Source organism: Saccopteryx bilineata, chromosome 1 (genome assembly GCF_036850765.1).
Source record: "Saccopteryx bilineata isolate mSacBil1 chromosome 1, mSacBil1_pri_phased_curated, whole genome shotgun sequence".
Taxonomy (NCBI): domain Eukaryota; kingdom Metazoa; phylum Chordata; class Mammalia; order Chiroptera; family Emballonuridae; genus Saccopteryx; species Saccopteryx bilineata.
The window spans coordinates 145,631,113-145,658,116 of NC_089490.1; the positions used below are offsets into that span (position 1 = coordinate 145,631,113).

At 51.2% G+C, this 27,004-nt stretch overlaps 1 protein-coding gene and 1 non-coding gene across 3 annotated transcripts in view; one reads left to right on the forward strand and one right to left on the reverse strand.

The window, feature by feature from the left end:
• Window positions 1–1,644: 1,644 nt before the first annotated feature.
• The window catches only part of TECR (trans-2,3-enoyl-CoA reductase), a 28,010-nt gene continuing 2,650 nt past the window's right edge, over window positions 1,645–27,004 (forward strand). The window contains exons 1-2 of one of the 2 annotated variants that reach the window (XM_066272387.1): window positions 1,645–1,749; window positions 26,497–26,547. In XM_066272387.1, coding sequence (XP_066128484.1) covers window positions 1,660–1,749; window positions 26,497–26,547 — 141 coding nt within the window. In that variant the 5' untranslated portion in view covers window positions 1,645–1,659. Of the gene's footprint in view, window positions 1,750–3,801; window positions 3,957–26,496; window positions 26,548–27,004 lie in introns of those variants that run through there. The other variant, XM_066272397.1, reaches the window with a different exon arrangement.
• Window positions 1,953–2,060, reverse strand: LOC136321604 (U6 spliceosomal RNA). The gene has a single exon (XR_010728751.1). It is a non-coding gene; the product is annotated as a U6 spliceosomal RNA (small nuclear RNA).

Sequence of the window (27,004 nt, forward strand, 5' to 3'; positions counted from 1 at the left end):
GGATGAGCAGGGTGGAAATTATTCGTATTTCCCAGATGGCACACAGTATAGTAGGTTCAAAAAATGATTTGGTTCTTGGCCCTGGCTGGTTGGCTCAGTGGTAGAACGTTGGCCTGGCGTGCAGGAGTCCAGGGTTCGATTCCCGGCCAGGGCACACAGGAGAAGGGCCCATATGCTTCTCCACCCCTCCCCCTCTCCTTCCTCTCTTTCTCTCTCTTCCCCTCCCACAGCCAAGGCTCCATTGGAGCAAAGTTGGCCAGGGCGCTAGGGATGGCTCTATGGCCTCTGCCTCAGGCGCTAGAATGGCTCTGGTTGCAACAGAGCAACGCCCTAGATGGGCAGAGCATCACTCTCTGGTGGGCATGCCAGGTGGATCCCGGTTGGGCGCATGTGGGATGTGGGAGTCTGTCTGACTGCCTCCCCGTTTCCAACTTCAGAAAAATACAAAAAAAAAAAAAAAAAAAGAATGTCATCTTTTGGCTCCTTCAGTATATACCTTACCTAGTTGGAACCCAGTGCTAGAGATGATGTGCCCACTCAGATCACATTGGAGAAGCTGGAAATTGCCATAACTGTCAAAGTAGCAAAATGTGGCTATATTTTAGGGATTCAACCCTGCCTCCTTAGTACCTCACAATTAGACATTTCAAGTAATTCAACTTGGTAGGATTTTTTTTTTTTTACATTTTTTTTAAAAATTTATTCATTTTAGAGAGGAGAGAGAGAGGAGAGAGAGACAGGGGGGAGGAGCTGGAAGCATCAACTCCCATATGTGCCTTGACCAGGCAAGCCCAGGGTTTTGAACCGGCGACCTCAGCATTTCCAGGTCGACGCTTTATCCACTGCGCCACCACAGGTCAGGCAACTTGGTAGGATTTTAATTTTTTTTTTTCTCTGAAGTTGGAAACCGGGAGACAGTCAGACTCCCGCATGCGCCCGACCGGGATCCACCCGGCACGCCCACCAGGGGGCAATGCTCTGCCCATCTGGGGCGTCGATCTGTTGCAACCAGAGCCATTCTAGCGCCTGAGGCAGAGGCCACAGAGCCATCCTCAGTGCCCGGGCCAACTTTGCTCCAATGGAGCCTTGGCTGCGGGAGGGGAAGAGAGAGACAGAGAGGAAGGAGAGGGGGAAGGGTGGAGAAGCAGATGGGCGCTTCTCCTGTGTGCCCTGGCTGGGAATCAAACCCGGGACTCCTGCACGCCAGGCCGATGCTCTACCACTGAGCCAACCGGCTTGTCTGCTCTCCATCTTCCCTTACATTCTTACCAACCGGCCAGGGCCAACTTGGTAGGATTTTAACTTGTGGCCTTGGAGAGAGAACTTCCTCCAGACCCCCTTCAGTGAAGGTAGCAGGTGAGGCCTGCTGAGACTCAAAGGGTTTCAAGATACTGTGAGTCCTACAACAATAAACAGAAAAAGACTGGTGCTTTTGCAAGTGCAGTTATAAAACACATTTTTGTTTTCATCTGTTTTGTTCAGATAGGCCCAGTGAAAAAGTGGGTTTCTGAATACGACAGCCGTGGCTGTTACCCAGAAGTCTCCAAAAGCTGTAGCTTCAGAAGTTTCTATAACTGAACATGGATGATTAAGGGCTCAGCAATTGCCTAGCCCCACGCCCCATGACTCAGAGAGATCTACCTTTGAAGACTTCTCACCATGTCCCTGATGTCAGATCTTTGGGTTCCAGTGAGTGCAACAGTTGATGCTGGTCAGGGGCAGGCCTGGAACTGGGAGAAAGAAGAGAAGGTGAGGAAGTGTGCCAGCTGCTGCCCACGCTTTAGCTTGTCCTGAAATCTTGAGTGTGCGCATGAGTCTGTGTGTGTGTGTGTTAGGATCCAACCTCTCCAGCCCATTCATGACAAAAGATGGCATGACCCTAGACCAGCACTGTCCAGGAGAGCACAACTGCTAGCCACAAATGTGAACTGAGTCCGTGATTTTTTTTTTTTTTTAATATGGAACGCTTCATGAATTTGTGTGTCATCCTTGTGCAGGGGCCATGCTAATCTTCTCTGTATCGTTCCAATTTTTAGTATATGTGCTGCCGAAGCGAGCACGAGTCCGTGATTTTTAATGTTCTATTAAAAAAGGAATAAGAGCCTGATCCGGTGGTGCCACAGTGGTAGAGTGTCAACCTTGGATACTGTGGTCCCAGGCCTGAAACCCTGAGGTTGTTGGGTTGAGTGGGGGATCCCCAGCTTGAGCGTGGGATCATAGACATGACCCATGGTCACTGGCTTGAGGCCAAAGGTCGCTGGCTTGGTGGAGCCCCCCTCCCCCCAAGGCACGAGTAAGAAGCAATTAACTGTCACAACTAGGGCTTGATGCTTCTCATCTCTCTCCCCCTTCCTGTCTCTCTCTGGCTTAAAAAAATAAAAACGGGAACTTTAATTTAGGTAATATATTGATATTTTATTTTTATGTATTTATTTATTTTTTAAAAAAGATTAAATTTTTTTTTTATTTATTCATTTTTTTTTCTTTTTACAGAGACAGAGAGAGAGTCAGAGAGAGGGATAGACAGGGACAGACAGACAGGAACGAAGAGATGAGAAGCATCAACCATTAGTTTTTTTGTTGTTGCGCATTGTGACACCTTAGTTGTTCATTAATTGCTTTCTCATATGTGCCTTGACCGCGGGCCTTCAGCAGACTGAGTAACTAACCCCTTGCTGGAGCCAGAGACCTTGGGTCCAAGCTGGTGAGCTTTGCTCAAACCAGATGAGACCGCGCTCAGGCTGGCGACCTTGAGGTCTCGAACCTGGGTCCTCAGCATCCCAGTCCGACGCTTTATCCACTGCGCCACCGCCTGGTCAGGCTTTTTTATTCACTTTTAGAGAGGAGGGAGAGAGAGAGAGAGAGAGAGAGAGGGAGGGGAGGGGAGGAGAGGAGAGGAGAGGGAGGCGAGAGAGAGAGAGAGAGCGAGAGAGAGGGAGAGAGAGACGGGGGGAGGAGCTGGAAGCGTCAACTCTCATATGTGCCTTGACCAGGCAAGCCCAGGGTTTCTTACCGGCGACCTCAGCATTTCCAGGTCGACATTTTATCTACTGCGCCACCACAGGTCAGGCAATTTTAGTAATATATTTTAACTCAGTATATCCAAAATATTATCATTTCAAGATGTAATCAACATAAAAGATTATTATTAGATAAAAAAATTTTATACTGTCTTTGAAATTGGTGTGTTTTTCATTTATACAGCACATCTCAAATTGGGCCAGGGCTCATTAGCTTCATGTGGTGACCATACCTGACAGCGCGTGGAGACAAATGCCGGCCCCCTGCCCATTGGGGGACGGGGGCTGGTAATGAAAAGGGTAGTGAAGACACCCTCACGTTGGGAAGATCCCAGGGTGCTTTTCCTCACCCATTTCCACTTTTCTTCCCTTCCATTCACTACAGATAGGGATCCCCTCGCCGGAGAGGCCTCTCCATCCAGGCGCCTCAGCTCACGCCCCCAGCCCATAGCCCCCTCGGGTTTCTCCGCAGTAACCCAGACACACCGTCCGCCTTGTGGATGCTCTCCTCCCTGTCATTCAACTTCTTGCTCCCGCCCACCGACTTGCAGTAACCGTCGCGTCTTTTGGTTTCCACAGCGACGCTATTTAGGGGCGGGGAAACAGGCGCAAGGCCTCAAGGCCCACTTTGATTGGGAGGGTCACGTCCCTTTTCTTCGTTCACGTCGTGCGCGCGCTCCGCCCCGGATTCAGCAAGCTGATTGGCCAGCCCTATGGCGAGAGCCGCTAGTCCTTGCTCGGACCGGCCCAGCGGGGCGTGAACAAGGTGCATGGAAGGGAGGGGCGGGTGCGGAGTCACAGTAAGTCTCGCGTGGCTGTCGTAAACGCGTGAGGGAGCTGTGCTGCCTCGCGCGCCGGTAGGCAACAGCGGTAGCTGCAGCAGTAGCAGCAGTAGTACTAGCAGCCGCCTCCGAAGGAGTCATGAAACACTACGAGGTAAGAAATGAGGAAACAGGGACCGAGCGGCCGCAGCAGACCCATTCTTATTTTTGTGGGATTACGGGATCCTCTTTTTCTGAGAAAGAATGGGATCTGATGGCGCAGGCGCAGTGGGGGCGGCTCTGCCCCGAGGCCGCTCGTAAATTTCAGTGCGCAGGTGCAGAGGAGGTATTTATAATTCTGCAATCCTAGCTGTTTTGGGGGTGCCTTTTTTGGGGGTCTCTGCTGGACATGGGGAACACTCAGTTCCTTGCAGCACCCCCAGCGGGCAGAGTTGCGGACTTTGTCGGGGGAGGAGCGAGGGTGTGGGACCCTTGCTCCCAATGCGTGGGTGTCTTGCGCAAACCTTGCGCCATGCCCTGCCTCGGGCTTAGGAAGGGGCTTTGCTGTCAGCCGTCTTTGGCACGACCTTTGGACCCCTTCCCTCGCCTGGGATGTTCCCCAGAAGCTTGGAAGGTGAGGGAGGTGCTGCCAGGGCTAGCTCCCGCCAAGTAGCAAAGCTGATCTGGCTTCCAGGTAATTTAAGAGATCATCTTTGTCAACCCTTGTGTACCACGGAGGAAAAATCTCACGCCCACAACTACCCTAGAAGCCCGTTTTCTGACTCCTAACTTGGGCTTCATCCCCCCTTAAAACGAATTCTTTTCATACACTTATAGACCCCTGGTAATAATTTGGTTACTTAGTTCTTGCCAACTTTTAAGTAACATCATTGAATACTAAATTCATTTATTATTAAAAATGTTAATAAGAATCATTTAGCAAGTGCTTACACATGTGCTAATGAGATTCTGTTACATCGTTTGCATAGCCTAAGAGGTAGGAGATTATTATTGTTACTATTTCCATTTTTGTAGATGAGGAAACAGTCTCAGATAATGTCAAGTGACTTACACAAAGGTTCCCAACTAGTAAATGCAGAACAGAGAAACTCAAAACTCCAGAGTCTGAGCCACTATGCTATGCTGGTCCCCAAATGAAATTTAGGTCAAGAGCTTTCTAGTTTTTTCTCCCTCAATTAAAAAAATTGTGGTAAAATACATATAAAATTTACCATTTTTCTCTTTTTTAAGTGTAAAAGTCAGTGGCATTAAGTACGTTCACATTGTTGTGCAAACACCACCACTATCCATCTCCAGAACTCTATTTTCATCTTGCAAAACTGAAATTCTGTATGCATAAAATATTAACTTCCTATTTTCCCCTCTTTCCAGTGACCAGCAACTGTCATTCTACTTTCTGTCTCTGTAACTATGACTACGTTTGGGTACCTCATAAGTGGAAGGATTTCTTGTTTTTAATCAAATCATAAGTTTAATACCACTACCTGTGCTTGCTTGCTTTCTCTCTCTCTCTATATATATATTTTTTTCTTTCTTTCTTTCTTTTTTTTTTTTTTTTTAACAGGGACAGAGAGAGAGTCAGAGAGAGGGATTGACAGGGACAGACAGAAACCAGGAACGGAGAGAGATGAGAAGCATCAATCATCAGTTTTTCATTGTGACACCTTAGTTGTACATTGATTGCCTTCTCATATGTGCCTTGACCAGGGGGCTACAGCAGACCAAGTAACTCCTTGCTTGAGCCAGCGACCTTGGGTCCAAGCTGGTGAGCTTTTGCTCAAACCAGATGAGCCCGCATTCAAGCTGACGACCTCGGGGTCTCGAACCCGGATCCTCTGCATCCCAGTCTGACGCTCTGTCCACTGCGCCACCTCCTGGTCAGGCTCTTTCTTTCTTTTTAATTACTTGATTTTAGAGAGACAGAGGAAGGGAGAGAGAGAGGGAAGCATTCCTTTGTTACTCCAGTTAATTAGGCATTCACTGTTTGATTCTCATATGTGCCCTGTCTGAGGATCAAACCTGCAAATTTGGTGTTTCCGGAGGATGCTCTCAGTCAGGAACTCTTTCTGTCCTCTTTATTATTATTATTTTTGGTAAATTCCACACAAGGCCTTGGTGTCAGAGCAAGGTAAGGTAAGAGAACTACTTATTTCAGGGTACAGGATTTATGTTTTAATTGCCATTTTTGCATTGCAGGTAAGAGGTCGAAACAATGATCCCCGTAGCACCTGGAAAAACAGTTATTGTATCTTGTGAATGAGGAGAATCAGTATCTTTCAGCCTCCCCGAGGCCAGGTCATCTCTCATTTTCTACCGCTGAGGAATCTGGCGTGGGGAACCCTTACCTCTTGGTGTCCTCACTGTCCTCATTAAGATCTTTGACCACCACATCCCACAGAGGGTAGCTTAAAACTTATTTTTTTAATTGATTTAGAGACAGGAGAGAGAGAGGAGAGAGAAAGAGGGGGGAGAAGTGAGAAGTAGTAGTAGTTGCTTCCCACATGTGCCTTGACTGGACAAGCCTGGAGTTTCGAACCGGCGACCTCAGTGTTCCAGGTTGACACTTTATCCACTGTGCCACCACAGACCAGGCTCACAAAGGGTAGCTCTATTGGTGCCCAGTTTGTGGCTAATTCTAGGCCAATATGGTACTGTGCCTCAGGCAGATTCTTCAGCTACCTCTACAGGAATAAGATTGTGAAAGTCTGGAACCAGAGTTAGGGTCATGGGATAGTTGTTTAGAGCCAGAAAACTGAGTAGGAAGGTGAGAATTAAGGAGAAGGTACACTCGTGTAATGGTGTCATAGGTGTGTGGGCTTTCAGTAGATCCAGGCTGAGTCCTGGTTCTGCCTCTTTAAATAATTGCATGACCCAGGGCAGCTTACTTAACCTCTGGGCCTGTTTGTGGTTGCTGCTTGGAGTGAAACCCATACAATTGTTGTAACAGCAAAGGCAAGTTTTAAAGAACATCATGAGGTTGCTGGAAATATATCAAGGGCTATGCATAAAAGAGGAGGTGCTATATGCAGCTCTGGTTCATTTTTATTTTATTTATTTTTTTAAAAGATTTTTTTTTTTTTTTTAAAGATTTTATTCATTGCCTGACCTGTGGTGGCGCAGTGGATAAACCATCAGCCTGGAATGCTGAGGTCGCCAGTTCAATACTCTGCACTTGCCTGGTCAAGGCACATATGGGAATTGATGCTTCCTGCTCCTCTCTCTCTCTCTCTCTCTCTCTCACTCTTTCTCTCTCACTCTCTCTCTCCTTTCTCTAAAGTGAATAAATAAAAAAAAAGATTTTATTCATTTTAGAGAGGGGAGAGAGAGAGAAGGGGGGAGGAGCAGGAAGCATCAACTCCTATATGTTCCTTGACCAGGCAAGCCCTGGGTTCTGAACTGCGACCTCAGTGTTCCAAGTCAGGCCATTTTAATTTATTTTATTTTTTTAATTTAATCTAACTTTTATTTTATAATAAAGACAGAAACAGGAAGGGAGAGGGATGAGAAGCATCAACTTGTAGTTGTGGTACTTTAGTAGTTCATTGATTGATTCTCATATGTGCCTTGACCAGGGGGCTCCAGCTGAGCCAGTGGACCCCTTGCTCAAGCCAGGGACCTTTGGGCTTAAGCCATTGACCATGGGGTCTTATTGATGATCCGCGCTCAAGCTGGTTAGCCTGTGCTTCAGCCAGATGAGCCCACGCTCAAGCTGGCAACCTTGGGATTTCAAGCCTGGGACCTCAGTGTCCCAGGTTGATGCTCTATCCACTGCGCCACCACTGGTCAGGCTCATTCATTTAACTGTTTTGTCTAATTCCATTATATGAAAAAAACTGAGTTTGATTTGCTTAGCCCTTTAACAAATCTCCGAACATCCTGTTGAATGGAAAAAAGCAAGTTGCAAAAGATTCTCTTAAGTTTAAAAAGTGTGCCAAATGAGACTTCTATGTACTGTTCATGGGTATATTCCCTAATTAAAGGATAAATTGTAACACAATGTGAGAAAAGTGTGGGAATTACATGGTAGTTAGAGGTGCTATTGCTTGGGGGCAAAAAGATGGGGAAGAAAAGGCTTGGGGAAGGTTTTAGGTATGTCTTTTATTTATAAAATGGGGATCTGGCCTCACCAGGCGGTGGCGCAGTGGATAGAGCATCGGACTGGGATGCCGAGGACCCAGGTTCAAGACCCCGAGGTTGCCAGCTTGAGTGCGGGCTCATCTGGTTTGAGCAAAAGCTCACCAGCTTGGACCTGAGGTCTCTCGCTCAAGCAAGGGGTTACTTGGTCTGCTGAAGGCCCATGGTCAAGGCACATATGAGAAAGCAATCAATGAACAACTAAGGTGTCACAACGAAAAACAGATGATTGATGCTTCTCATCTCTCTCCGATCCTGTCTGTCCCTATCTATCCCTCTCTCTGACTCTAAAAAAAGGGGGGGGGGGAATCTGATATAACTAGAGTAAAATGAACATATCTGTGTAACTTTGGAGGTAGGATTTTAGGTATCTGCTGTTTCCTGTAATTATTTTTTCTGAATCTTGTGACCATTTGAAATAGAAAATGAGGAGTAAGTAGAGGATTTCTGGCCATTGAGTCCTGTTTTTAAATTAAGTAATTGGTGGTACAGTGGGTAAAGCATTGACCTGGAATGCTGAGGTTGCTGGTTTGAAACCCTGGGGGGCCTGGTCAAGGCACATATGGGAAGCAACTATGAAATTGATGCTTTGTGCTCCTCCCCTCCACCACTTTCTTTGTCTCTTTCTCTAAAATGAATAAATAAAAAAATTTAATTTTAGAGAGAGGAAGGGAGAGACACAAACATCGATTTGTTGTTCCATTAATTGTGCATTCATTGGCTGCTTTTTTTTTTTCTTTGCATGACAGAGACAGAGAGGGACAGATAGGGACAGACAGATAGGAAGGGAGAAAGATGAGAAACATCAAGTCTTTATTGTAGCATCTTAACTGATTGCTTTCTCATATGTGCCTTGACCAGGGGGCTACAGCAGAGCAAGTGACCCCTTTCTCAAGCTAGTGACCTTGGGCTGAAGCCATTGACCTTTGGGGTCATATCTATGATCCCTCGCTCAAGCCAGCGACCCCACGCTCAAGTTGGATGAGTCTGCACTCAAGGCGGTGACCTCGGGGGTTGTGAACCTGGGTCCTCCGCTGCACCACCACCTGGGCAGGCTGCTTTTTTTTTCTTTTTTAAAGATTTTATTTATTGATTTTAGAGAGGTGGGTGGGGAGAGAGAGAGAGAGAGAGAGAGATTGAGTGATCATAGTTGCTTCACTTCAGTTGTTCATGGATTGCTTGTCATATGTTCTCTGACCAGGCAAGCCTGGGATTTTGAACCAATGACCTCAGTGTTCCAGGTTGACACTTTATCCTCTGTTCCACCACAGGTCAGGCTCATTGGTTGCTTATTGTAAGTGTCCTGACCTGGATTCAAACTTGCAACCTTGGCATATCAGGACGATGTTCTTATCAACTGATCTACGTGGCCGGGGCATTTAGCCCTGTTTTAACATGTGGGTCTCTGACCCATGCAGGTTTAATATGTTTGCAGGAAGGTCATATGTTCTGAATTGGGGACTGCTTGATCTAGTCCTGCTCATACCCTTTTGCATCCAACAGTCCTTCAGAAAATGCTTTTGGGGTTGATTTTGCCTTTGTAGACAGGATGGACCTTGGTTGTGACCCCCTCTTCCTGAGCTTTCTTTATTGGCTGGATAATGATAAAAGCAGGAACAGGTCACATTTACAGTGTCCTTCCAAAAACCCTGAGAGGTGGGTGCTCTTTGCCTCCTATTTTGTGGATTAAGAACTTGCCGTGGTCAGGCACATCATGAGGGAGATAGGATTCAGACCCAGGTCTGTCTGGTTCCTCACTGATAAAAGAGCCAGAGCCACCCTGGCTGGATAGCTCAGTTGGTTAGAGCATCGACCTGATATGCAAAGGTTGCTGGTTCGATCCCCACTCAGGGCACATACAGGAACAGATTGGTGTTTCTCTCTTTCCCTTCCTCTCTCCAAAATCAATACAATAAATTAAAAAAATAAAATGAAGTAATAGCCAGAGTCACAGTAGTGTGATGGTTGATGATGTTGGTGGCCACCAGTGGTTATTGAGTCCTATGAGCACCTGATCAGGTGGGCATGAGTATTACTTTACAGAAGAGCAAACTGAGGCTCAGAGAAGTAAATGAAGTTGCTCAAGGTGATAGACCCAGGAAGCAGTTTCTGCCCCTGTGGTTGATCCCTTACTGATGCCGCCCCAGGCAGTTGGCAGCCAAGCATGTTTCTGAGGGCACATCCTTGGCTGGAGGGTGTGTGTGGGGGGCGCTGTGGGCCAGTGTGAACTGCTAGCAGGGGGCTCCTTTTGCCTTAAGATCAAATGCCCCCCCTGGAGTTCTGTAGCCATGAAAGCTGGTGAGCTCTTAAAGGCCTTTCTTGTGTTGGAATTCCTCAGGCTAGGGGCCTGGGATTGGGTCTTAGGCTTTGACGTGCTGCAGGCTTCTTGCTCTGAGCAGGTAGTGATTCACGATGGCAGGTTCTCCTGGTGAGTTTCCTCCTTTGTCCCTTGGTGGTGTAGCTCTGCACTTCAGCCACTTCCTTCATGCACGCCCCTGTATCAGAACCCTGGGTCGGAACGAGCTCTAGAACTCTGGTTTCTCTTCTGTACTCTACAGGTAAGGGATCTGAGGCCCAGAGAGGAGGGCCTTTCCTACGGCTGCACAGCTAGTCCCTCATTGGGTGGTGTCCTCCTTGGAAAGACAGCATAGCCTGTAGGCTTTGGATCAGAACTGGATTCAGAACCTTAACTGCTCCATACAAAGCTAGAACCTGTGGGCAGGTTCTGCAACCTCACAAGCCAGTTTTCTCATCCGTGGAATAGGGGTCAGGGGTGTGCCCTAGCTGGCTCACATTGGCTCTGATTGCGCATATCTTCCCAACTCTGTGTTCAGGGACATCAGGTTGACAGCTTTAAATGGGCAGGGGTCGGACGAGGCTGGGGGGATGTGCACTGTTTAAAAAGTGGCAAATGCTGTCATCAGCCCCCTCCCCCTTTGGAGCTCCTTGTTGCACACTGACCACCAACCTGCTGGGCATAATGGTCCCTAACCTCGCAGCTTCAAGGGGCATTGCTCTGATGAGTGTTAGATGAGCAGATGCATGGAAGGCACTCAGCCAGGGCCAGGCACAGCACAGCACAGCACAGCACAACCGCTAATATTTAGCAAGTTCTGTTGATCTGCTCCCCTCCAGTTGCCATTGTGCTGAGTTGGAGGAGGAGGGGGAAAAGGCAGGGCCTAGGTGGAGGAGGCAGGTAGGAGGAGCACAGTGTAGAGGTGGGTGAGGGTGGGCTCCAGGTTGGGCAGCCAAGCCATTAGCTAGACTAGGAGTGATTGATTCCAAGCTTAGCCGAGACCCTTGAATAACTAGTTTCTGAGGGGAGAGGAGGTGGAAGGCTGACAGCCCTGAGTGAGGAATGTGCTTGGAAGGCACTTGCACCTCTTGTGACACTGTTTGTTTGAGAGTCACTTTCAGTGACAGCCTTCAAGTTCAGGCTCAATCTTAACACCCTCTTGCTAATACTGACAGTGGCAGCTGAGAATGTTTGAATCTAGAGACGGTCAGATTGTTATCATCATCCTCATCATCATCATCACAACAAAGCTACTGCCAACAGAGTGCTCACTCTGCATGCTTCTACCTAGTAACTTAACCCTCACAGTAAACCTATGAGTAGATATTCCTTTTTTTTTTAAATGCCTGCGAAGGGGGTAGGGAAGGCTCCTGGGTGAGAGAGTGAGAGAGGAGCGAGTGAGAGAGAGGAGAGAGAGAGAACACTCCAGTAGATTCTGTTCTTATCCCAGCTTGACATAGGGGGTGACTAGGCACAGAAAAGCAAAGTGACGTGCCGGTGGTCACACAGTTAGTGGCAGAGCCCAGTTGTACCAGACCCACAGAGGGCTTTGCTGTAGGTGGTCCCAGGCAGCCCTGCACAGAGGAAGGAATGCAGTGTGTGGTCTTGAAGGTGTGGCCTATGGAGGCTGCCTGGTGGGTCTGCCCTCAGCTACGCTGCTCAAGTTTCAGTGTGGTAACCTGTGAAATCAGGAGGAGCTCACTTGTCTTAGAGGGCCACTGGGGAGCGTGAAGTGCCAGGTACAAAGCATTAGGTGGATAAGGATAAGTCACAGGGCAGATAAAGGCAGGTCTGTGTTATCGAGGCCACCTGAAGTGTTTCTGGGGAGGGGTCTTTTTTTTACAATTTGTTTTTTTATTTTATTTATTTATTTAAAATTTTTTTTTTTTACAGAGACAGAGAGAGAGGGATAGATAGGGACAGACAGACAGGAACAGAGAGAGATGAGAAGCATCAATCATCAGTTTTTCGTTGCGACACCTTAGTTGTTCATTGATTGCTTTCTCATATGTGCCTTGACCATTGGCCTTCAGCAGACTGAGTGAGTAACCCCTTGCTCAAGCCAGCGACCTTGGGTCCAAGCTTTGCTCAAACCAGATGAGCCTGTGCTCAAGCTGGCGACCTTGGGGTCTCGAACCTGGGTCCTCCGCATCCCAGTCCGACACTCTATCCACTGCGCCACCGCCTGTTCAGGCAGAGGGGTCTTTTTTGAATGCCTCAAAACTTGTCAGTGAACCCGGCCAGTGGAGCTCCTGGAGATGGCTTTGTGCTAATGAATGCCCAGAAGGCGGAGGAGCCCTGATGCCAATGGTCAGTGTTGAGATAACATCACACACGCTGAAGTTCCATTTTGGGATGATCAGTTCTCTCTTGCTCTATGGGAAGACCCTCAGTCAAGTCTAAGTACACTCAGACCTGCTCTTTAACTTACTGTGACAAAGAACCGTCCCAGGGAGCAGTGCTGTGTCACAGCCTCCTCACACAGGAGCATGTAAACGGAAGATCTTAGCACTCTGGCTCACATTCTGTCATTCTCTGTCCCCTGCTTTGCTCACAGTTACTACACGCGTTTTCTTCTCCTTAGACATCCACAGCCACGCTCCTGCTCTGTGAGCATACACTGATCCTTCAGCCAGAAATGCTCTTCCCTCTCTTCTTGTGCCTGGTCCCTTCTTGTTTCTGAGAGCTCAGCTTCAGTGTTGTGCTGAGAGGCCTTCCTCAACCATTCGATCTGGAGTACAACCTCCTATTCCGCTCCCCAGTGCCCTGTCATCCCTTTCATGGGCTGTCTCTGGCTGTGGTGTTTTCATTTGGGTACCTGATGGTTTTTCTACCCTGGTCAGACTGTGAGCAGGTCAGACTGTGAGCCCCATGAGGGCAGGCTCTGTCCTGTTCCTGCAGTCTCCCCCGTATCTGGCCAGTGCCTCTTTGTGGAATGAATGATTGGATGAATGAATGCATCTCTTTGCAGTCAGGCTCATGGGGAGCAGAAGCGTGAGAGGGGGCATGCTGCAGGGACCTGATGAGTCTGGTGTCTCCCACAGTGGGCTGAGAGGCCTTGTCCGGCCAGTCATTAGGGATCCTGACCTAGGGAAGGCGGCTTCTTATGGCTCCTTGCCCATCTGCTGTGGGTCTGCCCCAGCCTCGGCAGGCCTCTTCCCCATCATCCCACCCTCCAGTGAGAGCTGCCAAGACTGCACCTGGGCCCGCCCCTGCCTGCACAGGTCGCTGGCAGGGTCTGCTGGTCTAGGCGGTCTCCTGTCCTGGGGCTTGCTTATCTGTTTCGAGTCTCTCACTTCATTAGTTCATGTGTTTCAACATAGTTTTTCTCTTTACCTATCATAGGAATACTGGGATGAACCAATGACAGCCTCTGCTCTCAAGGTCTCCCCCCTCATTGAGGCCTGAAGGGGTGGGGGGTCAGCGTTTGCAGAGGCCTGGACGCCAGGCTTTCATGGGTGTCCCACTTAAAGAGATGAGGCCAGCCAGGCTTGGCTTTGTAGCCCACCCAGATGCTTGTGGACTTTATTCCCAGGGTGATGGAAGTTCCTTCTTCCTGTTGATTTTACTTAAAAGGTTAACTTCCAGAGGGTGATTAATTTTTAAGTCCTTGGGGACTTGAAAATAAAGTCGCTCTCATTTTGGTGTTTTGTTTGTTATGGAAATGCTATGTTAAGGGTAGTTCCTTATTGACAAGTGATTAGAGATGGGCCACAGTCTTCCCAGCCCTTGGAGGGATAAAGGGCCTTTCAGTGGCTGCAGTGACTGGCGGGCTGGCACAGATCTGTCCCTGCTCCAACCAGGCTCTTATGTAAGCACAGTCCCCAGGCCATTCAGTCAGCACAGGAGACTGCAGAGTTTGTGGACCCTGGGCCCTTCTGAATTCTTTTTTTTTTTTTTTTTCCTGTTTAAAGGGACCAGGGAGCATGGGCCAGGGCCATACCAGTTGTGTGGTGGGACCCATGGGAACAGCGCCTGTCCTCTCAGGTGGTTTAACATTGGCACTGGGATGCTGAGGAGCATCAGGAAGCAGGTGGACACTTGAGGGGTCAGGGCTGGAGGCTCCAGTCTTATGAGGAGAGGCTGACCCCAGGCTGCTTAGGAGTCTAGCTGAGCAGGAGGAGGGGCTGGGGTTGCATCAGGGCTCCTCAGGAGGAAGGTGGGGCTGGGGAGCACATCTCTTCTGGAGGCGGTAATATCAGAACTCCTGGGGAGATGTATAGTCTGAAACAGTATATTGTTGAATACTATTTGCTCCAGAGTCAAGTCTAACAAAACCTCCTGGCTGGGGCTGGGGAGAGACTGCTCTGCTCATCCTTCTGGGAATCCTGTCATTCAGGTTTCAGCTCAAATGTCACTTCCTTTGAGAGGTTCCCCGACCCAGCCAGGCCACTTCTGTCATCCCTCCTGTTTTAGTTCACACAGACTTAGCTCCTTTTGATAGTGTTGTTTGTGTGAACCCCTCGCTCTCTTCCTTAAGCCGCCTCCTGGTGGGGCTTAGGTTATACTGAGGAGCTAGGGATTTTGCATGTCTGTGGAGACACTGTCCTACAGAGCAATGTGGGCTCAGGCAGGTGAGGGAGGCTCAGGCAGTTAGCCACGTCACCTTTCCCCGTTTCCCCCCCAAAGGTACTGCAGCTTGAGGGGGAAGGACCCTTGCACCCCTGTGGGGTGTATGACTTTCGCGGACTGGAGTTTCTGGCTTGGAGCGCATGTAACTTCACCGTGTTAGCGTGGGCCCACTTGTGTCATGAAGCTGGTCACTGTTCATCTAGTTATTTTGGAGTTTGGCCATTCTTTTTACTCCTTTTTGACCCAAAGTTACCTGAACTCTGACTTGCCTTGTAAGGATAAGATGGGTATCCTGTGGGAAGCGCTAAAGCCGTGATCATCAGTCCCCAAGAGTATTTCCTGCGAGGCTCCTCTAGGCCAGCCCAGGAACTGCACTGCCCACCACGTCTGGCTCACCTGGGCCTCACTGGACATAACTGGTGATGTGAAAGCATTTCTGGTCTCTCTGGCTGGGCCTGGGAATACACACCATCCAGGGAGAAAGCATGGGGAATGGCCCTGGCTGGACAGTTCAGTTGGTTAGAGTATCATCCTGATGTGCCAAGGTTTCAGGTTTGATCGCTGGTCAGGGCACATATAAGGATCAATGAATGGCCTGACCTGTGGTGGCGCAGTGGATAAAGCGTTGACCTGGAACACTGAGGTCGCCGGTTCAAAACCCTGGGCTTGCCCAGTTAAGGCACATATGGGAGTTGATGCTTCCTGCTCCTCCCCCCTTCTCTCTCTCTCTCTCTCTCTAATAAAAATGAATAAATAAAAATAATTTTTTAAAAAAGATGCCTTTAAAAAAAAAAAAAAAGCAGCCCTAGATGGTCAGTCACCCAGTAAGCATGGCTGTGTTCCAGTACAACTTTGTGGATACCGACATCTGAATTTCATGTATAGGGTTCTTTTGGTTTTTCCAACCATTCTTAGCTTGCACCCAAAGAGGCAGGTGGTGGGCCAGAACTGGCCTGTGAGTCATAGTTTGCTGACCCCTTGGTCTAAGACAGGGGTCTCAAACTCGCGCCCGCCGAACAATTTTGTGCGGCCCGCAGACTAATCCACGAAGTTCAAAATATTTTGGATAAAATTAAGTAAGCCTAGGGGCCTACTTGTATTTTTTATTTCTCTAGCATCCTAGCTAGATATTAGCTTAGTTAACAGCAGTTGTGATGCGAACTACAGTTTCTGGTCGTTTTGTGACACTGAGTAAACTGCATGTACGATTGTGCTTGTTGTACTGATTTTTTTTTGTTTTCAACTGCAGTGAGAAAAGTGTTGCATAACAGTTGCCTTTTTTTTTTTTTGCATTTTTCTGAAGCTGGAAACAGGGAGAGACAGTCAGACAGACTCCTGCATGCGCCCGACCGGGATCCACCCGGCACGCCCACCATGGGGTGATGCTCTGCCCATCCTGGGCGTCGCCATGTTGCGACCAGAGCCACTCTAGCGCCTGAGGCAGAGGCCACAGAGCCATCCCCAGCGCCCGGGCCATCTTTGCTCCAATGGAGCCTTGGCTGCGGGAGGGGAAGAGAGAGAGACAGAGAGGAAGGCGCGGCGGAGGGGTGGAGAAGCAAATGGGCGCTTCTCATGTGTGCCCTGGCCGGGAATCGAACCCGGGTCCTCCACACGCTAGGCCGACGCTCTACCGCTGAGCCAACCGGCCAGGGCCACAGTTGCCTTTTGTAGACCTAGTGCGGCCCACCGAACGGCTGTGATCTTGCTGCTCTGCGGCCCACATGCTGAGTTGAGTTTGAGACCCCTGGTCTAAGCCATTCTTTATTCATGATAGAATTATTCCCATAGCCTACGTCCACTCTTATTTCCTTATCATTCAGAGAGATCCTTTGAGAACTCAGGTCAGGTCATGTTCTTGCTCTTCCCAGAACTCTCTATGGCTCCCACCTCACTTGGGAGTAGAAGCCAAAGTCCTCACTTGGCCCTTGAGACCCTGCATCACCATCGTTCCCTCACTTCCTCCCACTTTCCCCTTCCCCCCTCCCTTCTGCTGCAGGGGCCTCTGCTGTGTCGGTGAGCACACCAGGCATGCTCACAGGCCACTCCCCCCAGGATGCTCTCCCTAGACCTCCGAACTGCTCTTTCCTTCACTGTCTTCAGGGCCTTGGACAGTGTCCCTTCAGGGAGGCCTTTCTTGAGCACTTTATATTAAACTGTCCCCCATCCCCAGCCCCCGTCCCTTCACCTCCCACTCCCTGTCTCCCTTTTCTATGGCAGATGTCATCTTCTTATGTTATGTGTAACTGCTTAATTGTGTGTGTTCCCTGACTATAATGTCGGCTCTGCATGGGCAAGGATTTCTGTCTGTCCTATGACAGAATTACTAGAGCCCCTAACAGTGCGTGGCTTGTAGCAGGTGTTTAATCAGTATTTATGCAGGGAATGAATTAAGACTGTCTTCTCATCTGCACAAGGGGATTAATGGTAAAGAGATAATTCACGTGGAGGACATGCCTCCATGTCTGGTACATTGTGAGTGTGTGGGAGGTGTTAGTTGCTGCTGCCTGTGTAAGGCTGGTCACGTGGTTCCCAGACTGGCTGTTCTGCAAGCTGAGCTCCCCCAGGGTGGACTAACCTGCCTGTTGGGCTGGGAGTGCTAGGCACAGGTGAGGGGTTGGCCCGGATGAGCTCCTCTTGCTGCTTTGGTCAGCCTGTGTCCACAGGGGTCAGCATCTCTGGCCTCTTCCAGCTTTCTGATCTGATAGTGCCTTCCTGCCCAGAGATACAGAGAGATCACACGTCACCAACCTCGACCTGGCTGTGGGGTGCAGGGGTGTATGTCTGGAGGAGGGTGTTCAGTTCCTACGGAGCAGAAACAGATGGAGTCCTGCTCCCGGAGCTTGTAGCCCGTGTGCTCTTGGGCTGATGACTTGTGGTTCTGAGCTTTGGCCTCCTCCTCTGTAAGATGGTGTAACTGCCAATCTGAGAGGGAGCCGGTGGCAGTGGAGGCTGTGTGTTCACACCCAGGGGAGGGGTGGGACCTCAGGGGTTGGCCCAGGCCCCACTGGGAGGCTCTGGGAGGGTCTAGGAGGGCTGCATCAGTTGTAAGCGTTTTGGGCTTGTTCCAGAGGGCAGAAGTCTGTTTGAGGAAGGCAGCCCAGGCTGAGGGGGTCGCTTCCATCTGTCACCTGGGAGCTTTTGAAGCTGTGGATTCTGGGCCCCATCAGCAATCCTGATTTCATTGTCTAGGATCTCACAAGCAGGTTCAGGACCACTGGGCAAGGCTTATTCGAGGAGTCCTCTGTGTTAGGTCCTCTTAGGAACATTTCCATTGACCAGATGGAGAAGCCAAGGCCTAGGCAGAAACAGTTGGTCTCTGGCCTCTGCACTGCCTCTCGCTCAGTGTTGGCCCACCCGAGGCACTTTTTCTGGGCCTATTGATGGCCTTAGCCTGTGACAGGAAACCATGTAGGAAGTGTTTAGACAGCTTCTGGCCTGACCAGGTGGTGGTGCAGTGAATAGAGAGTGGGACTGGGATGCTGAGGACCCAGGTTCGAGACCCTGAGGTCGCCAGCTTGAGCGTGGGCTCATCTGGTTTGAGCAAAAAGCTCACCAGCTTGGACTCAAGGTCGCTGGCTCGAGCAAGGAGTTACTCGGTCTGCTGAAGGCCCGCAGTCAAGGCACATATGAGAAAGCAATCAGTGAACAACTAAGGTGTTGCAATGAAAAACTGATTGATGCTTCTCATCTCTCTCCATTCCTGTCTGTCTGTCCCTATCTATCCCTCTCTCTGTCCCTGTAAAAAAAAAAAAAAAAAAAGACGGCTTCTGAGCCTGCCTGGGCCCTCTGTGTGGTGTCAGGAGGTGACAGGCCTTTTGCCCTCAATAAGGTCTGACTTCTGCGGTCAAGGGAGGCTGAGGCCAGGGCCGAGTAGGCCCAGTCTTTGGGCTCCCCGGCAGGGCACTCCCCGTGAAGGTGGCAAGTTTTGCTGAGTTCAGACCTTCCAGACTGGTGTGCTGAAGTCGGAGTGTCAGCAGGGAGGGGGTGCCTTCCAGATTGTCTGCTCCAGGGTTTTCCTTCCTTTTCCTGTTACATATAGTTTTGCTCTTCAGAGTGGAGGCTGTACTGCATTGTGATGGTAAGCAGGGGATGTGGGCCCAAGCAGGCTGGGTTGGCATTGGCTCTGGCACTTCCTGGCTACATGTCTTAGGCAAGTCCCCCCAACTTTTATTTTATTTTTTATTTTTTTGTGTGGCAGAGACAGAGAGAGTCAGAGAGAGGGACAGATAAGGATAGACAGACAGGAAGGGAGAGAGAGAGATGAGAAACATCAATTCAGCCTGACCTGTGGTGGCGCAGTGGAATAAAGCATCGACCTGGAACACTGAGGTTGCAGGTTCAAAACCTTGGGCTTTCCTGGTCAAGGCACATATGGGAGTTGATGCTTCCTGCTCCTCCCCCTTCCCTCTCTCTCTCTCTCTTTCTCTCTCTATCCTCTCTCTCTAAAAATCAATAAAAAAAATATTAAAAAAAAAAGAAACATCAATTCTTCGTTGCGGCTCCTTAGTTCATTGATTGCTTTCTCATATGTGCCTTGACTGGGGGGCTACAGCAGACTGAGTAATCCCTTGCTTGAGCCAGCGACCCTGGGCTCAAGTTGGTGAGCCTTGCTCAAACCAGATGAGCCCGCGCTGAAGCTGGTGACCTCGGGGTCTCAAACCTGGGTCCTCCACATCCCAGTCTGATGCTCTATCCATTGTGCCACCGCCTGGTTAGGCAAGCCCCCCCCCCCCTTTAAATTGATATGATTTTAGTGAGAGAGGAAGAGAAAAAGATAGATATAGACAAAAACATTGACTTGTTTCTATATGTGCCCTGCCTCACAGTCTTTGCATTTTGGGATGATGCTCTAACCAGCTGAAGTATCCAACCAGGATAAGGGTCCCTTTGTTTTTGAGTCCAGTTATGTGAACTGCTTAACAGGGGACACAGGCCCAGGTGAAGCTAGGTGAGGTATACAGGTGAAGGTCTTAGTACAGTCCTTGGAACGAAATCAACATCTGATACGTTACTTGTAGTGCCACTTCCAAATGGAACAGGTACAGCCTGTTACCACCCAGGGAAGTGTGTGGGCTGTGGATGCCGGTGAGCAGCTGGTCAGCCCCAGGCCCCAGACCCAGAGTCCCTGCTGTGGTGGCTCAACATCCTCTTCATCTTGGGCCTGCTATGGTTGCAGTGACCAACACAGGCACCTAGGCACCTGAAGAATGATTTCTGAGGCTGGTCGCTAACAGGCTGTGTGGTACTCTTCCCACTTTTCCTGGCCCTGGGGATGGCCTAGGGACATTTGTGTTCAGAACCTAGTAGCCCTCATCTGGCCGGTGGGCATGGGGGGTGGGAGCTGGTGGGCTGGGTATCTGGGCATGGTCAGCGTCTCTCTGCCCTTCCCAGTCTGGGTGATGACATTCTACCCCCATCACAGCTGCCCTGGGCACCCCAGAGAAATGGGGTCATGAGGCGAGGCCACTGGGGAAGGAGGTATTTCTGGCTGAGCAGGTGTGGCCTGTGTTGGTTTCCTGGCAGCTGAGACCAAGGTCTTTTCAGCTGCTCTGGCAGGAGAAGTGTGACTTCGATATTTCTGGAAAGTGTAAGGGAAAGGAAGGCGAGAGTGCTGAGCTGCCGAGTCCGGCAAGTGTACTCAAGCCCCCGCATTGTGAAGTTCGTCAGCTGGCCAGGTACTGAGACAGGCCAGGCCTCCATCCCCTGGTGTGGTAGCCCCTGTACCCTGCTTGGGGGCAGTAGGAGCTGAGTGCCTGAGCTGGCCAGCTGAAGGATCTGTCGGGCTATTTTCATCTTTTCCTGGAATCCTAGGTTGCTCTGAGTGGGCTTTGCGCCCCAGCGGGTCTCTTATGCTCCAGCCTGGGTACACGTGTGCCCCACCAGGGCACACATACCCTTGCAGACTGGATGGGTGCTGTCAGGCTGCCCAGCATGCAGCAGCCCAGTTTAAGGGCCCTTTCCTGGCAGGCAGTCCCCTGTGGCGTCCCAGAGAGCCTGCTGGAGGCAAGCTGTGCTTTGTCTGTGAAACAGAGCTCATGGCTCCTGCTCCCTTGGCTACCATAGGGACAAGAGAAGATGAGAAGAAAGGGGGCTGGAAACTTGTATTTCTGGGCTCACTGTCCTCACCCATACCCATTGGGCAGGTCCCATCTTAGGATGCATGGAAGTTCCAACTGCAAAAGTGGGAGGTTTGGAGGGTGACCTGGAATCCATGCTGACTCTTGGGCCTCTTCCAGCCCCTTGTCTCAGGCCCTGGATGTGGCATTCCACCTTGAGGCCACTGACTGATTTACTGATGGGATGAGCCTAAAATGGCCACCCTTTCTCTGTCTTTTTCTCTTTTTCTTTGCAACCTTTGGTGACAAATCATGCCATTATTGTCTGCCCCTGCCCTCTGCTCTCTACTTTCAAGTACACACAGACTGCAGTGCAGGTCTCCTGGAGGCAGGGCCCTGGGTTTTTTTTTTTTTTTGGTTTTTTTTTGTGACAGAGTCAGAGAGAGGGACAGATAGGGACAGACAGCCAGGAAGGGAGAGAGATGAGAAGCACCAATTGATTGCAGCTCCTTAGTTGTTCATTGATTGTTTTTTCACATGTGCCTTGACTGGGGGCTACAGCAGATCGAGTGACCCTTGCTCAAGCCAGCGACCTTGGGCTCAAGCTGGTGAGCCTTGCTCAAACCAGATGAGTCTGCGCTCAAGCTGGCGACCTTGGGGTCTCGAACCTGGGTCTTCCGCAGCCCAGTCCGATGCTCTATCCACTGCGCCACTGCCTGGTCAGGTCAGGGCCCTGGTTTTGTTCATTGTAGTACCCAGCTGTGGAAGGGGTGTAGGAATGAATGAATGAATGTATGTGGGGCAGAGGCTCCCTGAATCCTCATGGCTGGTAAGTGGCAGAGCTGGGTTTAACTTTCACTTTCTTGGTCCCATTCTGGTCCTGTCCTGTACCAGACTTGGGACGTGGGAATTGGGATGTGGGATTATGTGGAATGAGGATGCTGCCAGCACGCTTCCAGGGCATGGGACTGTGGACAGAGGCCATTGCCACAAGGGGGCAGCAGAGATATGGTAGCCTCCAGCACTGTGGTGAACTGTAGTAGGGACAGTGGAAGAGGCCCGACCTCTCTTGCCCACATGTGTCTTGCTATTGTTAGGGTTTTGCTCATTGTCAGCAGCTGGATGAAGTATCATTGCACCACCTCCTCTGACCTTGATGTCCTGTGGCTGTGCCCCTTCATGGCCACGGCCAGGGTTTGGGGAGAAGGGGCCTGGCTCCTTGGACAATATAGCAGTGCTATATTGCTAGTATTGGTCTCTATTATATTTATTCTTTATAATATTCTAGGCTGGATAGGCTTTGTACTTCTTTTGGTTGTTGTTATCTCTATAAATTTTGTAGTAATCCTGTGATATGGCAGGTGGGAGCAGCTGTCTTTGTAGATGAGGAAACAGAGGTTCAGATGGGTTGGGTAACTTGTTCAGGGCCACACAGCCGGGAAATAGGTGAGTGTTTGGCTGGGTGCCTTACACAGGTGTTTACGGAGTACAGCTCCATGCTAGGCTATGTTCTAGGTGCTGGGACACAGCTGCCAGCCCAGTGGAGATAGATGGTAAATGTCTGGGCTTGATATTTTAAGTTGATTGTCAGGAAAGGCCACACTCACTGCAGAGTCATCTGCAGGCTAGAGGAGGTAAGGGAGAAGCCCTGTGGGGTCTGAGGTAGAGTGTTCTAGGCAGCTGGAACAGCATGTGCAAAGGCCCTGCGTCTCTTACCATTGCATAATTGTGCTCTGGTTTCTCAGCACCTTGCCTCCTTGACAGCTTTGAGCACTGGCATTTGGAGCAGGTGCTCAGAAAACAGTGCCCCTCTTTCTACTACTGCTATCTTGATCAGTAACATTTTTATTCCTGTGAAGACAGTGAAGGCCAGGTGACCTACTGCTCGACAGCGGCTCTGGATGCTCCTCTCTGGGCTAAGGAGGACCACAGTGTGGTGTCTGCTCCTCCACTGTTGTGGCGTGGGCCGTGGCCTTGCCCCTTGTCCTGGTCATCCCCCCTCACCCCCCGCTGCCACCTTGGTCTGCCACGAGTTGCTGTTAGCTGGGCCCCAGAATGTCAGGCCTCCTGGTGAGAATTCCTCCCAGGCCAGTGGAACTCTCCTCACATATGTCCTAGGCCAGGGTGCCCTGCCCTTGTCTTCTGTCCATTGTAGACCACAGGGCCACACTCCCTCCCAGTGGCCATCAGTGGACCTTGGGCCAGTGACCCCCTCCCAGGCCTTGCTTTATTCATTCATAGAGTAGAACATGTTGCCTCCCTCCAAGAGGGGGCCAGGAAGGGCTGTCGCTGTGCCCCACAGGAGAGCCCACCAGTCCTCCCTGCCCCTCAGCCTGCCTCCTCCCTAGCGATGGGGCCTGGGCTGCCGCCTCTCCTGTGCTCGGCAGCTGCCTATGCCCTCTGACCCCGTTCCTGGGCCCCTACCCTAGACTGGCAGCAGGGCTGGGCAGGCATATGGTGTGTGTCTGTGTGTGTCTAGCATAGGGCATGGGAGGTATACTTGGGCACAGCAGGGGGTGGGGTGGCAATGGGGTCGGGAGGGTTGCAGTTGTGGGGTGCACACAAGGACAAGACTGGGAAGCATGTGTTAGGCTTCCCACTTCAGGCCCTCAGTCTGGATGGGGTGGGTAGGGGCTGGGGTCAGGAATCGCTGCTGCTCCCTGCTCAGGGATCGTTTTTTTTGATGGGTAATTGGGACCTGTTTGTTAGCCCTCTCCCTGTAAAAAATTTTGATGAATTTGATGTAACAAAATTACCTATTTTGTACATTCACAGTGTTGTACAACGAACAACCTCTATCTAGTTCCATAACTTTCCATCACCTCAAAAGTGGACTGAGTCCCCATTAGCCAACACTCCCCATTTGCCCTCCTCCAACCCCAGGCAGCTCCCAGTCTGAGGTCTGTCTACGGGTTGAACCATTCTGGACATTTCATTCAAATGTGGGACTCTTGTGTCTAGCTCCTTTCACCTAGCAACACTTTGGGTTTTTTCCTACCTATCATAACTTTTACTTAACTTTTTATTTTGAAGTAATTATAGAAGCACAGGAACTGTAAAAATAGAACAGAGGTCCTGGTCCTCCCACTCCCCACCCCCAGGGTTTTTCAGACCTCTTTTGGGGTGAATATGGCCTCTGGGTCCCAGGATTTAGGGGCAGGAAGTAGGAAAGGAGGACCAGTCCTACCAAGGTGGCCTTGAGCTGGGGCAGCCCCCACCGTGGTGGGCCAGGCTTCTCGTGTTGCCCCCTGGGCTGAGCTTACCTCTGTGAGGGCTTAGCTTCTCCTGTCCTCTGACCTTGGGCTGGCTTGGGTGCAGTGTGGCGGCCGCTGGGAGTGTGGACCCTCTCCTGGCTGCCCTCTCCTGCTGCCCAGCTTCCTCTCCCAGCAGCCAGTTGGGCCCCGATGGCCGTCCTCTCCTCCTGGGCCTGGGCCTGGGCCTGGTTAGGGGAGGGTAGGGTTTCAGCCATTCCTCAGCAGCTGGCAGGCAGGGAGAGGTCTGGTGGTATTTTAAGCTGTTGAGTGGTTCAGCAGGAACTCGGAGGCCTCTTTCCCTGTAGGCACGGTGCTGCCTTCCTATGGACCACAGGGCTCCAAAGGCATGTGGGCACTGCCCACCTGGGACCCAGCAACTATTAATATACTTGCAGCCACGGGGCAGGGCTGTGCCTGCCCAGGGCCCTCCTGTTCTAGCCCTTTTAGTACATTTCATGTGTGCCTCTTCCCTCTCCCACAAGTCTCCTTGGTGGTTTGACCAGCTGCCTGTTTCTGGCGCCTTTCGCTGGCTTACCCCTGTGGTTCAGAGGGGCTCACTCACCTGTGCCCCAAGGCCACACAGCTTGGCAGAGCTCTTTCTAGTGTGTTAACAATAGGTGGCTTGGCCGAGATCTTGGGGGTTGGGCCCTTTTCTACCCTCATGTCCATGATGGGGGCGGGCACTACAACCACAGACATGCTGTTCAGCAGGGGAGCTGGGATCTGAACCCAGGCCCAGGGCCCTTCCCTTGGGGGCAGCTCCACGGGGCTGAGGCTTTGGGTCACTGTATCTGTCAGGCACCACGTTGGCGCTTCATGGGCATTATCTCACGGGACCTTCACAGTCCTGTGAAGCGCACACCTTCCTTTCTGCCCCGGGGCAGAGGTCCGGAGAGAAATCACTTTGGCAAAGCCAGATGCAGTCCCATGTACCATCCACCATATGCCCTGCCTCTCATGTTGGGATATGTGTGAGGGGAGCCCTCTCCCTGGGCTCCAGGGGGTGAGAGTGGCATGTCCTCAGGGAGCCTGAGGTTTCGTGTCCTGCTCCTTTTCCCCAGGCTGCCACTGACTGGGGGCCCACCAGGGATAGGAAGAGTCTTCAAGAGCACCTGTTGCCCAGTGGCCATTCTGGGGACAGACCCAGCCCTGCCTGACACTGCCTGTGACAAGCTCAGTGGCACTCAGGCCTTTCAGGATCGGCCTGCCTGCTGGGCCCCACTGCAGGTCCCCCGGCAGCTCACCGCCTTCACTGCTCTTCTGTGTCTGTGGTGTGGGCTTTGACCTGTGTGGGGTGGGTGGGTCAGATCCCCCGCTGCTGCCCCCGCCCAGCAGAGCCTCCCTGTCAGCACTGCCACTGTCTGGTTTTCAGTGGAAGCGTGGGTGGTGCAGGCTGTGTGCTCTGGGCTTTGGGGGTCTCAGGGTCTGGGCAAGGGAGCTGTGTTGGGTTTACATGTTGGGGAAGACTGCCCTGAAGGTGGCCTTGAACATGGTCCATGGTCTGGGTGGATCTAGTGAAAATGTTTGGAGAGGGAGGTCAGGGAGGTGAAGGAGGTGGGGCCGAGGCCTCATCAGCCCAGGCTGGGTGCTTTCTGGAAACTTCCAGGTTTTCTGACCCTCTCTACAGAGGCAGGCTTTCTGCACCAATAACTCTGGCATTTGTCACCTCTCTGGGATCACAAATGCACAAGGGAAATAATCCGAGTGTTTTACAGCTCAGAAGGGGAAATGGATGATCTATCTCTCAGATTCTCAAAATAGCTGGGATTTCTCCAAGCCCAGTGAACTCTGCCGGCCCAGTTGGGTGCCGGGGTGTGGGCTGCCCGCTGGCGTCTCACCCTTCTTAAGACTGGCCCTCACCCTGCACCAGGTGTGGGGGCCAGGATGTACCTCCATGCCTTCCTCTGGGGATTTACCTGCCCACTGGAGCTCTTTGGGGGCCGGGTCCTCTCTGAAGCCTTTTAGGTTGACCAAACCCCTGGGGGCTGTCCCTGGTTTGTGCCATGGCTCCTGGGGGCTCAGTCTGGGCAGTTTTATATTTAGCTGGGCATGGCCGTGTGGCCACTCGGGTTACAGCTGCACAGAAGGCGGCAGTGCCAGGGAAGACGTGGGCTCCTTTCCAGCACCATGGCAGAATTTGATCGTGTGGACTGGCTCAGAGAGCTGCGCGTGGGGAGGTCAGTAGTGGGGGCAGACGGCCGGCAGCTTGAGCCACTGGCCTCACAGGCAGAGCAGGGCAGCATGGACCTGAGTATGAGCATGGTGGCCCGGGAGGCCAGCCAGGGAGTTGGCCCCAGCCCTGGCTTCAGCCTCAATGGCCTCCCCCGACTTGCACCCCCCAAGGTGGCCAAGAAACCTAAAAAGGGTGTTCTCTTCTTTGAGGTGGAGATTTTGGATGCAAAGACTCGAGAGAAGCTGTGTTTCCTGGACAAGGTAGGACTGCAGCGCCGGCTGCACTGGGCCAGTATGCTGGGCCATGACCCCATTCCATCTGGGGGCTGCTGGCCCTGAGGGAGACGGGAGTGTCCCTCCAACCTCTGTCCTGATGCTTCACTCCCTCCCTGGGGGTGGGGGTGGGGTACATATGAGGGGTACTATACCCAGGCCTGGGCCTTTCCTTGCCAGCTTGGGGTAGAGTTTGGCCGGGAGTTGGCCTCCTGGTGCAAGAGTAAGTGAAGCAACCGTAGTGGACCCTGAGGGCTTCAGGCTGGGAGGGAGGTGGAGTTGTGACCTGCCCCTTCTGAGGCCAGGCCAGGAGAAGGTGCTTGTCCCTTCCCAGGGAGGTCTGGCCTGGACTGCGGGCCTTTACTCTGGAGGAGTTGTGGGTTGGGGTGGAGAGGAGAGGCAGAGAAGCAGGCCCAGGTTTCCATGCTCAAACTCTCTTCCAGCC